Here is a 15062-nt window from a genome sequence, read left to right as displayed (position 1 = left end):
AGCTGATAATATACCAAAAGCATTTTCTTCTTAAAGATCTCTCTCAGGCCTCACCAACCTGAGTGGGATATGTAGCAGATATATGCAAAATGAGATGAGTTGATTCATGAAATTAAGGGGAGAATGATCACTGTTGTAGTGTTTATTGCTGTTGAACTCACTGTGGAAATCTACACTTTCTGTAAGTAGCTGTAAGGTTTCTAATGGATTGTTTTGGTGTAGTACTCTGTGCTTTTTTACAGGAGACAAGGAGAAAGGTAGTGTGATGCTATTTTTTCCTTATAACATTTAATTCAAATGTTTACTTTTTCTTCCAGCATGGGGCCTCAGTCAACCTTTCTAACAGAAAGGGAAATACAGCACTGCATGAGGCTGTGTTAGGAAAACATGAAGTCTTGGTAGAGCTGTTACTTCAGAATGGTGCTTCGAACCACATTAGGAACAAAAGACAGTGTACACCTCTTGACTGTGCTGAGCTGGTAGGTGAAGAAAGTCCACATCTACTATTAGTTGTCCCATTTTAGCTTGTTCTAAACTCCAGTATTAATCTCTTACGAGGAAAATGGAATTGTACAGGCTTGTCACATAACCATTTCCAGCCAAACATAAGCGAGGATTGTCAGGAATATTGTTAATTTAAAATGATAGGTGAGGGCAGGAAATCCTGAAGCACAATGAAGCTCTAGTGCTCATTTGATAAATCTTGTTTTTGATTAACATCTTACAATATCATTTCTCTCCTTCTCCTTCAGTTTTGTTTTATCACAGGTCTGTTGAGAATTTCCAGCTAAACAAAATTTCCTTCTGTTTGAACAGCCACATTTGAGTTCTTCAGTAGCATTCTAACTGTGTTTCCAGAGGACTAGAAATGGCCTTATTTTAATTCTTTCAATTCCATGTAGCTTCTGTAGAACTGTCTGGCTAAAACAGCATGTACCACAAGGAACTGTGTTGCAAACATATTGGTAAAAGCAAAATAGAATTGGGGTACCATCTCTGTTAACTCTTAATGAAAAACTGCCATTGGTTACTTATTGAAATCTACAGCAAAATATGCCATCAGGGAGGGAAAAGACAAAACAAAACATTCTTTAGTAAAAGAGGATGGAAGCTTTAAGTATATGCAGAGCAAGTAATTCTCTGACTTAAATTATCACAGGATGTGCTTCATGGCTGGGTGAGTCAGGGCAGTCTGAAGGACCATATTGTTGAGCACTAGAATTCTTTTGCTTCCCTTAGGAGAATCCTTGCTTGGCAGAAGGGGAGGAAAGAAGTCCATTGCGGGAAGCTGAATGCTTTCTACCATAGATGATAGTGAGGCAGATTGTTCAAAGGAATAAGGGCTCTTCAGATTGTTTGTTTGTTTTTCTACTATCGTATATTTCCAAAATCCATTGTCAGGGAAAGCAATGTTTTAGACCGGGGCGGGCAAACTTTTTGGCCTGAGTGCCACATTGGGTTTTGGAAATAGTATGGAGGGCCGGGGGTCGTGGCCTGGCCCCCACCTCCTATCCGCACCCCCCCGGGACCCCTGCCCCATCCAACCCCCCCATTCCCTGACGGCCCCCCCGGGACCCCTGCCCCATCCACACACCCCCGCTCCCTGTCCCCTGACTGCCCCTGGACTCCTGCCCCTAACTGCCCCCCGCCACCCCATCCAAACCCTCCTCTTCATTCCTGACTGCCCGCCTAGAACCCCTGCCCCATCCAACCACCCCCTTCTCCCTGTCCCCTGACTGCCCCCCACTGCCCCATCCAACCCCCCCTCCTTCCTGACTGCCCCCCGGGACCCCTGCCCCCATTCAACCTCCTGTTCCCGCCCCGCCCCCTATCCACACCCCTGCCCCGAACTCCCCAGCCCTCTATCCAACCCCCCCTGCTCCGTGCCCCCTTACTGCACGGTCTGGAGCACCGGGGGCTGGCATTGCTACAGCCGTGCCACCTGGCTGGAGCCAGGCCACGGCCTGCTGCCACCGCGCAGCACAGAGCACCGGGTCAGGCCGGGCTCTGCAGCTGTGCTGCCCCAGGAGCTCACAGAGCATTGCACTGGTGGTGGAGTGAGCTGCGGCTGCGGGGGTGAGGGACAGCGGGGGAGGGGCCGGGAGCTAGTCTCCTGGGGCAGGAGCTCAGGGGCTGGGCAGGAGGGTCCCGTGGGCCGTAGATTGCCCACCTCTGTTTTAGACCCATTTGCAGTCCCTCTTGTCCCTTAGGTGCCTGGCTTGGCTTCCTTCTCTTCACTGTGTTCCAACCCCTTGGATCTCTGGCTTGCAGTGCCCTGTGTTACAGTGCCTGTAAATATGACTGGCCTAACTGTATTGGGCACCTGCAAGAAACTTTTCTTTGGGAGTCTGTGACCAGTGGCTAATTACAGTGACCTCAAAACAACTTATTCAGAACAAATATATTGTTTATTCATCCAAAGGTGCATAACCTCACAAGCAAAGAGAAAAGGGTTAAAACACCAAAAGTCTATATGAATCTGGTCTAATCTAAACTTGCCTTACAAATTCTGGTAAGCACCACTTAGCTCAACTATATCCATTTCTGTGCTGGGAGCAACATAGCCCTGCTGAAGCTTCTCTCTCTCTGTTTCCCCCTGAGCAGCTGCTGCCCAGCCCCGACTTCCTGTCTAGGTGATGGTTTTAATGGTTTAGTATCCCTTTGATCCTAGGTTCTGGCCTTGGGGGAATAAATCAGGAACCAGGTAGGTAGGCATTTCCTGATTCAATAGTGTCTCTCTTTCCCCCTCTCCTCACTTTCTGTTAAGGACGCCTAGTATTCTCTGAGGAGGTTTCTATCTCTTTTTTCATTTCCTGCTTGTTTTTTTTTCTTAACAGCCCCTTTGATTTAACTCTGTGTAGTCAGACAGAATTAATATCAAGCAAATAAACTGGGGAACATATAAAATTCATGCAAAAATAATACAGCTCCCCCTCATTCTTCACATCCATACATCCCTCTCTTCTGATGCAAACCTTGCTCATTCTCTGATTGATTTCTCATCTTGATTACAGAAACCATTTTTTCCAGCCCTCCATTTTCTTCTTTCCTCCTCCAATTTGATATCAGTCCCACTGCTAGTTGTATTCCTCACTCCAGCTATCTCCACATTTTCCCTTCACTCCCTTTTGCTGTTTCTTACCATGTCAAACTCAAGCCCTTCTCACGCTCCCCTTCAGAGGTAATGCATGATCTTGCCTCCAAGTCTTCTTGCTTCAGCCTATTGCCTTTGCTTACTCCCTACTCTCCTCCTAATCCAGCCTCCTTACCACTCCCTTTATTGTCCTTTTTCAGACTGCTACCTTATGCTTGGAACAGTTCCCCACTCCTTGCCTGCCTGGTGTCCTCTCTTCCAAGAATACATCCTATACTAGTCTCATCTTCTCTAGTAACCTCCTCACACTTTCCCTTACCTGAATTATTGTCCGTTTGCCCTCTGGGGAGTGCCTACCTCTTGTAACACACTGTGTTCAGTAAGTCAGGGAAATTTAAAGTGACTGTACTTTTTTTTTTTTTTTTTAAAGAAAATGGGAGAAAGATTATATTTTAAAATATAAAACAGCAACAGCCTTCTTTCTGAGCCACATGGGTATAGCCACATGTGTATAGTCATGCTCTGAGGGAAGAGCACTGGGAATCTCCTATGGCTACTCCCCTAGTTATTGCTTTAGTAATGCTTTAGAAATCAAGAAGATATTGGGATATTCTAATTGGCTATGAGTGATGGGAATTCTACCTAAATAATGTTTAGTTAAATGCACAGCTCTAACTTCCCCATTTAGTAATAGCAATAAATGCTCCACAATATTAAATTACCCAGGATTATTGCACTGCGTGGGTGATTACAGTCACTCTGCTTTCAGCTTTGTACTCTATAACAGCCCCTAAGGTATGTGATAGTGGCCCTAAAGTGCACTGCTGCCTGGATCTTATTACATCTATTATTTATTCATAAATTAGATCAACCCATAAATTACCTGGTTTAAAACAGCAATTTGTAGAATTGGTAACTTTCATCTTTTCCAAATCGGCAATATTTTAATGGTAGACCACCTGTGGAGAACACAACCTTTAGCTCACCAGTTTGGAATAGCAGAGCTTGTGGAACATTAGATGAATTTCTGCTTCCATTTAAACTTTAGATTAAAATATTCATGTAATTGTAGGTTTGTATTTATAAAGGGGTATATCATGCTGTTTGTTCCAGTCATTTTGGCTGAAAAGGATTAACCAGCTCATTCTGCATTGACTACTAGAAACCTAATGTATACTGATGTTTTCTTTGTTTTAATAATGGTGAAAACTGAAACTCTTGTTATTAAGAATTCAAATATCATGAAGTTGCTACAAACAGCACCAAGCTGTGCACCATCATCAGCGGAGGAAGGAGAAACAGACTATGGGCAGCATGTTACTGTCAAGATCAGGAAAAAAGGTATGTGTCGCATTTTTATTAGTATAAATAGAAAGAAGAGATTTGGGGATGAATTTGTGCTAGATCAGATATTCTCTAGTATTTATTTTATACATAAGGAACTTTAAGGAACAGTCAGCTGCATTACGTACTATTTATTACAAGTAACATCTAAATTTACTGTAACTGAAAAAGATTGGAGGAGGGAAAGTAATTTGGCTGTTAAATTTACCTTGTGCATTTGATGTTACTTTGCGTAACTTTCATAGTCTCTTCTGAGTAGTCAGTTTTCTCTTTTTGCTTGTGAGTCTCCATCACACGCACCAACAGAAGAGAGACATGTAACAGTGGGGAAAATGTGGCAGTAAAACCATCACAGCTGCTGGGGAATTGAGGAGAGGGTAGTACCTGACACTGCTTTTAGATTACTTTTTAAAATTGTGACTAGATTTCAGGTTGGCCGTTCCTTTTACACATTATGGAATCTGTAAACACAGAGGTCCATTTGTGTTTATACAGAGGGAGAAGAGAATTTGTTAATTCAGTATTCCTGTGTGTTTGCTTTGTGGTCTTTTCTTAATATATGTAAGGATAATTTTTTAAGAGAGTTGTGTGGAAAGAAGAGAGAGTTAGGATCTACGTTACCTTCACCGAAGACCTATTTCATCTGAAAAAAATATGTTCAAGTAGTCAAGTAAATGGGCAGAATCCGAGTTTAAAGTGATTTACACTGAAAAGCTGCCTTGGAAACTGAATGAAGGAAGTACTCTCTGTAGTTGTGCTAACTAGCTGCTCATGTTTGGAAACAAATACAATCAGTGCTACTAACTCTGCACTAAGCTATGGCAAAGTGCCAGTCTTGCCTTAAAATCCACCTGCAGTTTCTCAGATGAGCTGGCATGAGGGGGAGCAATACAACAGGAAAGATAAGTGACATTTTGCATTCGTGCTTACCATCAGAAAAGGGCAGGACCTGGTTTAAGGAAGACTTAAGTCTCTGCTTTTGTTTGTGTACATGCAGCCAGTTCGACTTGTTACATCCCAGTTGATAACAGGGCAGTAGCATTCTGTACCTATGCTGAAATACACATGTTCCATGAATTTGAACTCAGGGGTCGCAGTGGTTTTTGTCTGCTACAGGAAGCAGTGTTTTTTTTGCTTTGCTAGGTTCATAAGGTAACCTGTGGGTCTGAAATATCCTGACACCTGGTGCAATCCAAACCAACACACTGAGGCACACACTGCTTGCCTACCTAATGCATACATACGTTATGTATTTTACAAACTTAGCATCCAGGGGTAAGTTTACACTGCAATTAAAACCCACAGCGGGCCCATGTCAGCTGACTCAGGCTTGCGGGCTCTGGCTAAGAGACTGTTCAATTACGTTGTAGACATTTAGTCTTGGCTGGAGCCCAAGCTTGGGGACCCTTCGACAGGAGAGCATCCCAGAGCTGCGCTCAAGTCTGAGCCCAGACATCCATACCACAGTTAAACAGTCCTTAGCCCAAGCTCAAGTCAGCTGACACTGGCCACCTGGGGGTGTTTAACTGCAGTGTGGACATACCCAGGAAGTCCTGGAGAAGCTAAGTGCCTTTCAGTCTTCAGCCTTTCAGAACCATGATTACAGCCCGTAACTTCATTTATTTTTATATGTTAACTTTTTAATGTAATGTTGTAACCTCCTCCAGGATGAATGGAACTATATTTTTACTTTTTTTAGTAGCACCCAGATGTTTGGAGTCAGACATATCCTTTTGTTTGTTTTGTCCTAAGGAACAGTGACGGACTAAGTCCAGCATTCTTTCTAATTAGCTTGTACCCATATGGATGTTTTGCCCTACTTGCCTATGCTTCAAACAGCTTAATAAATGTTCACTATGGGGAAAAAATCTTATTTCTACCAAAATTAGTTAACTTATTTAATAGATAAACTTCAGTATTGATTTTTTGAGGACTGGTTTTTCAGTCTCTCTACAAATGTATGTATCTTTGTTACCATAACTATGACATCAGACACTTTTGGACAGGCATTGATAAGGTTGAATCAAAATATAATGTGTATATTTTAAAATAATTGATTTATAATGATGTCCAAATGCATGAATGCAGTTTGGTTTTCAGTGTTGCTACTATTTTCAAAACTATAATGCTTTTTCTGCTACAGAACTAATCACATCTTTTCATGAGAAATATATTTTTAAAAAATCAGAGTTTTAGTAGTAGTTTAAATTAATGTTGGGAGCTAATTAGAATCCACGGTACACAATGCCCATGCCTGCCTCTCTTGGGAAGTTTGTTGCTGTAGCAGTGGTCACAACCTCCACAGCAGGTTTTTGAAGCTAGAATGTGATACTAAGAGCAGCCTCTGGGCCCTTAACATGTGATCAGTTTAACCATAATACATCAAGGCTTTAGTTAACAGAGGTATTTCAGATTTTGGATAAGCTTTAGATAAGCTATTACCAGCAGGACAGTGGGGTGGGAGGGGGTATTGTTTCATGGTCTCTGTGTGTATATAATGTCTACTGCAGTTTCCACGGTATGCATCCGATGAAGTGAGCTGTAGTTCACGAAAGCTCATGCTCGAATAAATTGGTTAGTCTCTAAGGTGCCACAAGTACTCCTTTTCTTTTTGCAAAGACAGACTAACACGGCTGTTACTCTGAAACCTGTCAGATTTTGGTTGTGGATCAGGCAGTAGGTCTTAGTGTTGTGAATGATGATGTTGATAATTAAATGAAGTTGAGTCACTGCTTTAAAAACTTTGGCCAACCTGCAAATTTAGGTGAGCTTTTACAAATGATTATTGCCATTTTCTGATGTAATTTTTTTTAAGAAAGATGATAAAAGTTTTGTAGTTTAATAAGAGAATTAGAGAAGTATCCTGATGCGAGAGGCAGAAATGCTACTTTCAGGAATGATGGTGGCAGTTTTATAGAACAGTAAGATAGCCATGCCATAATAAATCTGAATAACACTGGAGTTATGTGGTGATTCTGACTTGGAAACATTTGAACTGAAGTCCCTGAACTTGAGAACTATTTTTACATAGTTTAACAAAATGCCCTTGTGAAGCTGGGACAGTCATGCTCATCTGATCAGGGCTGTTTCTTTCTTTTTGCAACTTCAAATGGCTTAAAACGTCCAATAAGAAGAAAATGTGACTGGTTCAGATGACTTCTATTATAGTTTTTAATGTGATTTTAAAAATTAAGTTCAGCAGATATCACTTTTCTATTCAAAACTGTTCTAACTTGATTCTAAAATATGATTGAAATTTAATTTCTCACATCCCATCTCCATCCTCCCCTCTTGTTTTTTTTAACCTGTAGTAAATGTTAAGCTACCCGAGACAGCAGATGATCCCATCAGCAGACGACTTCAGCTGGTCCAATCAATCAACAGGTTTAACAAGTAAGCATAGAAACCTCCTTGAAATACCACTGACGTCATTTCCCAACAAGTAAGAAACATAACTTTTTAAATAAAGAAGAAAATGGGCCAAGCATATATCACACTCCAGATAAGCTTTGGCTGGTGTTTTCAAAGCAGTCTAAGGGATTTTACTACACATTTCTCATTAATTTTAATGTGTGGCAAAATCATCTAGACTGCTTTGAAAATATCCTCCAAGCACTGCTTCACTGAGATACTTGAAAACTATGATGATGATGACTTTTTTAATAATTGCAGATACTTGTATTTAAGCTCTTATACATAGAATCATAGGACTGGAAGGGTCCTCGAGAGTCATCTAGTCCTGTCCCCTGCACTCGTGGCAGGACTAAGTATTATCTAGACCGTCCCTGACAGGTGTTTGTTTAACCTGCTCTTAAAAATCTCCAATGATGGAGACTCCACAACTTCCCTAGGCAATTTATTCTAGTGCTTAACCATGACAGTTAAGAAGTTTTTCCTAATGTCCAACCTAAACCTCCCTTGCTGTAATTTAAGCCCATTGCTTCTTGTCTTATCCTCAGAGGTTAAGAAAAGCATTTTTTCTTTCTCCTTCTTGTAACCACCTTTTACATACTTGAAAACTGTTCTTATGTCCCCTCTCAGTCTTCTCTTCTCCAGACTAAACAAACCCAGTTTTTTTAACCTTGCCTCATAGGTCATGTTTTCTAGACCTTTAATAATTTTTGATGCTCTTCTCTGGACTTTCTCCAATTTGTCCACATCCTTTCTGAAATGTGGTGCCCAGAACTGGTACTCCAGTTGAGGCCTAATCAGCACGGAGTAGAGCGGAAGAATTACTTCTTGTGTCTTGCTTACAACACTCCTGCTAATACATCCCAGAATCATGTTCACTTTTTTTGCAACAGCGTTACATTGTTGACTCATATTTAGGTATGGTCCACTTTGACCCCCAGATCCCTTTCTGCAGTACTCCTTCTTCGGAAGTAATTTCCCATTTTGTATGTGTGCAACTAATTGTTCCTTCCTAAATGGAGTACTTTGCATTTGTCCTTATTTAATTTCATCCTATTCACTTCAGACCATTTTGAATGATAATCCTATCCTCCAAAGCACTTGTAACCCCTCTCAGCTTGGTATCGTCCGCAAACTTTATAAGTGTACTCCGTATGCCATTATCTAAATCATTGATGAAGATATTGAACAGAACCAGATTCAGAATTGATCCCTGCAGGACCCCACCTGTTATGCCCTTCCAGCATGATTGTGATCCACTGATAACTCCTCTCTGGGAACAGCTTTCCAACCAGTTTTGCACCCACCTTATAGTAGCTTCATCTAGGTTGCATTTCCCTAGTTTGTTTATGAGAAGGTCATGTGAGATAGTAACAAAAGTTTTACCAAAGTCAAGCTATACCCCATCTACCACTTCCCGCCCCCCATCCACAAAGCTTGTTACCCTGTCAAAGAAAGCTATCAGGTTGGTTTGATGTGATTTGTTTTTGACGAATTGATGCTGACTTATTGTCTTCTAGGTATTTGCAAACTGATTGCTTAATAATTTGCTCCATTATCTTTCTGCGTACAGAAGTTAAGCTGACTGGTCTGTAATTCCCTGGGTTGTCCTTATTTCCCTTTTTAAAGATTGGCACTATATTTGCCCTTTTCCAGTCTTCTGGAATCTCTCCCATCTTCTATGACTTTTCAAAATTAATCGCTAATGGCTCAGATATTTCCTCTGTCAGCTCCTTGAGTATTCTGGGATGTATTTCATCAGGCCCTGCTGACTTGAAGACATCTAATTTGTCTAATTTGTCCAAATAATTTTAAACTTCTTCTTCCTCTATTTTAGCCTCTTCTGATCCTACCTCATTTTCACTGGCATTCACTACATTATACTTCCAGTCACCACCAGCCTTCTTGATGAAATCTGAAACAAAGAAGTCATTAAGCACCTCTGTCATTTCCCCCGTCATTGAGTAATGGGCCTACGCTGAGTCTTCCTCTTGCTTCTAATGTATTTGTAGAATGTTTTTTTATTACCCTTTATGTCTCTAGCTAGTTTGATCTCATTTTGTGCCTTGGCCTTTCTAATTTTGTACTATATACTTGTTTTGTTTGTTTATATCATCCTTTGTAATTTGACCTAGTTTCCACTTTTTGTTGGACTCTTTTTTGATTTTTAGATCTTTGAGGATCTCCTGGTTAAGCCATGGTGGTCTCTTGCCATCCCTCCTATCTTTCCTATACAGTGGGATAGTTGGCTCTTGTGCCCTTAATAAAGTCTCTTTGAAAAACTGCCAACTGTCTTCTATTGTTTTTCCCCTTAGACTTGCTTCCCATGGGATCTTACCTACCAACTCACTGAGTTTGCTGAAGTCTGCCTTCTTGAACTCCATTGTCCTTATTTTGCTGTTCTCTCCTACCATTTCTTAGAATCATAAACTCCATCATTTCATGACCACTTTCACCCATGCTGCCTTCCACTTTCAAATTCTCAACCAATTCCTCCCTATTTGTCAAAATCGAATCTAGAACAGCCTCTCCCCTAGTAGCTGTCTGCACCTTCTGAAATAAAAAATTGTTTCTAATCTGTGCCGTGCTGTGTTATTTTCCCACCAGATGTTTGGGTAATTGAAGTCCCCCATCAGCACCAAGTTCTGTGCTTTGGATGATTTTGTTAGCTGTTTAAAAAAATCTTCATCCTCGTCTTCCTGGTTAGGTGGTCTGTAGTAAAATCCAAACTATATTCTATGCTCAATAGTTGTTTATCCACAGAAAATACTCGTAGATTTTTTTCTGTTTTTGTTTTTAATATGAACACACAATTCAGGTACCAGATCTTTGTATGTTATTGAAATGTTGCCATCTTGTGGCTGATGAATCCACAAGATTATGTTGCAGAAAGACTGAAACTAAAGGCATTTTGCTTTGTAGTTAGTTCTAATCCTTTCAAAATATATTTTTAGATCAAAATATTTACGGAGAACAATAACAAGAGATAAAAGTGTCCCTAATTTTGATGACGAATTATTGCATCAGGTAGGAGAAAATGTTTGCTTGAGTTCTTTGTATAGCAGTTTTATTTGCTTCTACACTTACGGAGTCCTCATGTCAATCCTTACATCTCTTCTGTTTAGTCACTCATTGCAGGCTCCATCTGTGTGTTGTCTGTGTCCTGGCCAGAGCAATCTGGGATATATGTATCAAACCTTAGAGAGCCAGAGCATATGAGAAAAGAGCTGTAGTCAAGCGGAGATTAAGTTGATATTATTGGGTTTTTTTAAGTAGGATGAGCAAGAATCCTAGAAGGGACCATTGAGGTGGAGACCTTGGTGTTGAGATTCAAGATGGCTCTTACATTATAAGCTAATGTGCCCATTGTTAGGGAGGGATTCTTTGCAAGTAATTAAGGCAGCAAACTGGGTGTTGGAACTCCTGAATTCCATGCCCAGCTCTACCAGATTTCTTTTGTGACTTTGGCCAAGTCACTTAATCAGGCTGCCTCTGATTCCCCACCTGTAAAATGGAAGAATGCTTTTCTGCTTCATAAAGTTATGAGGCTTTGTAAAGCACTTCAAGATCTTCAAATGAAGATGCTCAATACGTTATTACTTCTAACCAATACTAACCATAATACATCAACGGTTTAGTTAACAGTGGGATTTCAGATTTTTGGTTGTGGATTAGGCAGTAGGTCATACCAAGATGGTGGTTTCCAAAAAGTTGATGTGTAAAAATGAAATACATCACTTCTGCCATGTGTGGCTGTTAAGCACTGATTTTACTAAAGCTTTGAGTTCTGAATTGTTACAGTAGTTTGTATTTTGGAGATGCCCATTTTGAAATTTTTGGAAGATCTTGTTTCAGGAAAAGCTTTTGGTAATAAGGATTATTTTTAGTTATTCTTATTTATAGACATCTATCATTAATATACCTGGATTTTATTTTTAGTTACTTTAACTTCTGTAAAGTATCCAGTGTTCCGGGAGAACCACCCCTTTGCCAAGCAAAAAATAATCAAGATGGGAAGGAGTAGGTGTGAAAAGGGGAAATTAAAATAGTTAAAGATGCAGTGAATAAAAGGGCGAGGCCTTGAGGAGAGCTAGAGAGACACTGTGGCAGACAAGGACCCTGTTACACCCTGAAGTCTCAACTGAGACCAGTGACAATTTGGGTGATCTCAATTGTCTTGGAGGGTAGAAATGGTGGTTGCTTAGGTCCTTGAGTCCTTGATTTAGAAAGGTGCTGTGGACAGAGCACTGAAAATGAGACCGCTTGAGTTTTATTCCCAGCTCTACTGGTGACTTTGTATAGCCTAGACAAATTACTTAACATCTTTGTACTTGTTTCTCCATATGTAAAATGGGGAGAATGATTATGCTTCTTCGTAAAGCACTTTTAATCCTTGACTATATGCCCTAAGTACTTTTTGATAATACTGTATAATAAAAGTAGACCTTGGAATGAATTTGTAGGCTTATATTTAAAATGTAGTCTTTTGACTTTTTATAGCCAGAGAAATATACAGTGCCTTTAACATGTACCATTTCTTTCTTCCCACAGTTAGCTATTAAGAGCTTTGATAAGACCAAGTTAAAACCTATTGACCAGATGTTGGACCAGAGCAAAGTTAAGATTATTGATGCAGAAAGCAGTGGTGAATCTGTGAAACAGGATGATGTGATAGATGCTCCTCTTAGAAGTAAACTAATGCACCGAAGACATACAGTTAGTGTGGCACTTTCAGCAGAGAACGTCAGTGATGACAGTGATTTATCCAACACAAGAGATCCAAGTATTTCACTGTCAAAAGACTGTTCTGGTGACTTGCTATCAAAACACTAACAAGAAAGTGTAAATTTGCTGCCAAAAACTAAAGAAGCAGGTGGTGCCAGTTTCAAGATCCTCCTGCTGGGCATTAAAGAATTAAATGAAACTTAGAAACTGTGCTTTCAAAAATAGATCCTAAAGATGAATCTTTAGCAGAGGCAGAATGTTCCCGTATGGCTTGCACTTTTGAAGACTATTGTGGAGACCCCCTCCCCAGCCAATTTGTGACTGATTTCAGGAAACTGAGACATATTGAAATGTCCAAGTATTTAGACAGAAAGAAGTGACTGTTTCCCATTCCACTATCAAAGCACTTATTAAGAAATTACTTATACAGTAGAGGAGAAAAAGGCTATATGGTACTTTCTAGCTACCCACTCCTGTTTTTTAAAAGGCATTTAATTTTTTCTTTTCAGTTTTTGTCCCTAAATTGGTTACATTATATTTATTGCCAGAAGGAATTCAAAATTCTCTATTTTTATTATAATGCCATGAACCACTGTATAGTGTTTATTTAATACCATTTTAGAAATTAGTGTAATTTCTATGTTGCAACTAGCTATGCAAACAATCCTTAAAATCTACAACATGATGTAAAGACCTTTAAATGAGATGAACGGCAGTATCCTGCTGTCCCTATTCAGACAAAGTGCCCACTGATTTCAGTGGGACATTTACCTGCATAGACTCTGTAGGATCATGTATACTGGGGATGGAATAAAGTAAAATGCTCTCGACACAGAACAGCTTTGGACTGAAGAATGTTCAGATCCCAATTAAAATATTCATTTCTGTGCAGAAACGAGCATGCTTAACACACACACAGTTGGCTTTTCCCCCGGAACAAATCAGACAAAACCACACACATTCACACCTCTGCACATGGGCAGAAGTCTACAGCTACTAGGTAAGTGATCTGGTAGGAAAAGTAAGAGTTTGCAGAAACTGGCTGCATGTTATCCTATTTTTAAAGGTGATCATTTTAAAGGATGCTCATAAATAACTAGATGGAAGCTTAGATGTGGAACTTGTTTCTTAACATGTTTTCAGTTTAAATTTTTTTTTAAAGTGTGAATTAATCAGAAAAAGACTTCAATAGCACAATTCAGGTTCTTGATAGTTTTGGTTTACACTGGTCACATCCAATTAACATTGTTTCTTTTATAAAATAGTAATATAGACCATTTTGATTTTGTATAGTGGTATTGATAACATGCTTAGGGCACTGGGAAATTGGAGGACTTCCCATGTGATTGTTTTCAAATAGATTTTTAATGAGAGAGGTACAAGGTGCAGCCTGTGCACACCACTGAAAAAACACTCAGCTGAAGGTTGCATGTATATTTTTCTAAATAATTTGAGTTCATTTAATATTCTAACTTGCCTTGGAGTTGTGCCAAATGTTGGAAAAGAAAAATAGTAAAAGTAATGATTCTTGAAACTGTTCTTAATTTTGACTACTCATTTAAAAACTGACCCCCTTTAGCACTTTCGTCTCACTTTTGTTGTTGTAGCTTAATGTTTGACTATTTTACTTTAAGCCTAAGGATAGTTTAATTGATCTTTTGGAATAGTTACATTAAGTTTGGATGGCTTCCCCTTCCCCACACTGAACAAATGAACATGCTTTTCCCCCCTTGAGCTTTATTCTTTAACCTAATATAAAGGCCTGCATATAAAAGGGAAAAAGTTACAGAAGCAGTTGGATTTAAACAGGATATTTCCTCTTTCTAGATGACTTCTATGTATGTCCTTCCCTCTCTTCCCCATACGATACATTCTAGTTATAAACAACTTGAGAAAAAGGATGATCTTATGCTTAAATTACAGCAGGAGACATGGATTGTGCTTTTCGTCCTCAAAACAGACTTTAAATGTGACCTATGGCAAATTCTTTATTGTTACTCTTTGTAAAATTGGGTTAATTTTACATAGGGTTGTTTCGTGGCCAAATTTATTTTCTATAGAGTGCCTGGACATGTTTAGCTGGAAGATGCTGCAAGGTATCATTTGTAAATTTAAGATTAAAATATGGGTATTTTATAATGCAGCATATTCAAACAGTCCAAGTATATTTCATTAGGTATTTATTATAAATCTATTATGTGGACTAGCCTTGGCAACAAGATTTGTCATGTTGTTTATTCTGTAACCTCTCCTTTGGAAAATACACCTCTAATACTGCTCTTTTACTCCTTTTGGGGAAAAACTAAAGATAAATGTAAGTGGATCTGAAATTAACTAGTTACAACTTTTTAAATTTTGCTAGTAGCAAACTAGATGCAATTCCTAACAAAAATTTCAAAACGGTACAATACTTACTGCAAAATACTTCATACTTCAAATCTATTTCTATGCAACTAATAAAACAGCTCCCATAATAGTATTTGTAATA

The 15062-nt window shown here is 39.4% G+C and overlaps 1 protein-coding gene across 3 annotated transcripts in view; it reads left to right on the top strand.

Moving 5' to 3' along the window:
• The window catches only part of ANKRD27 (ankyrin repeat domain 27), a 68517-nt gene extending 54404 nt beyond the window's left edge, over positions 1-14113 (top strand). For all 3 annotated transcript variants that reach the window (XM_084645033.1, XM_084645031.1, XM_084645032.1), the window contains exons 25-29: positions 318-479; positions 4324-4435; positions 7750-7831; positions 10804-10876; positions 12401-14113. In XM_084645033.1, coding sequence (XP_084501159.1) covers positions 318-479; positions 4324-4435; positions 7750-7831; positions 10804-10876; positions 12401-12682 — 711 coding nt within the window. In that variant the 3' untranslated portion in view covers positions 12683-14113. The remainder of the gene's footprint in view (positions 1-317; positions 480-4323; positions 4436-7749; positions 7832-10803; positions 10877-12400) is intronic.
• Positions 14114-15062: the final 949 nt, after the last annotated feature.

Source organism: Lepidochelys olivacea (genome assembly GCF_965140295.1).
Source record: "Lepidochelys olivacea isolate rLepOli2 genome assembly, chromosome: 12".
NCBI lineage: Eukaryota > Metazoa > Chordata > Testudines > Cheloniidae > Lepidochelys > Lepidochelys olivacea.
This window is presented reverse-complemented; position numbering and strand designations above follow the sequence as displayed.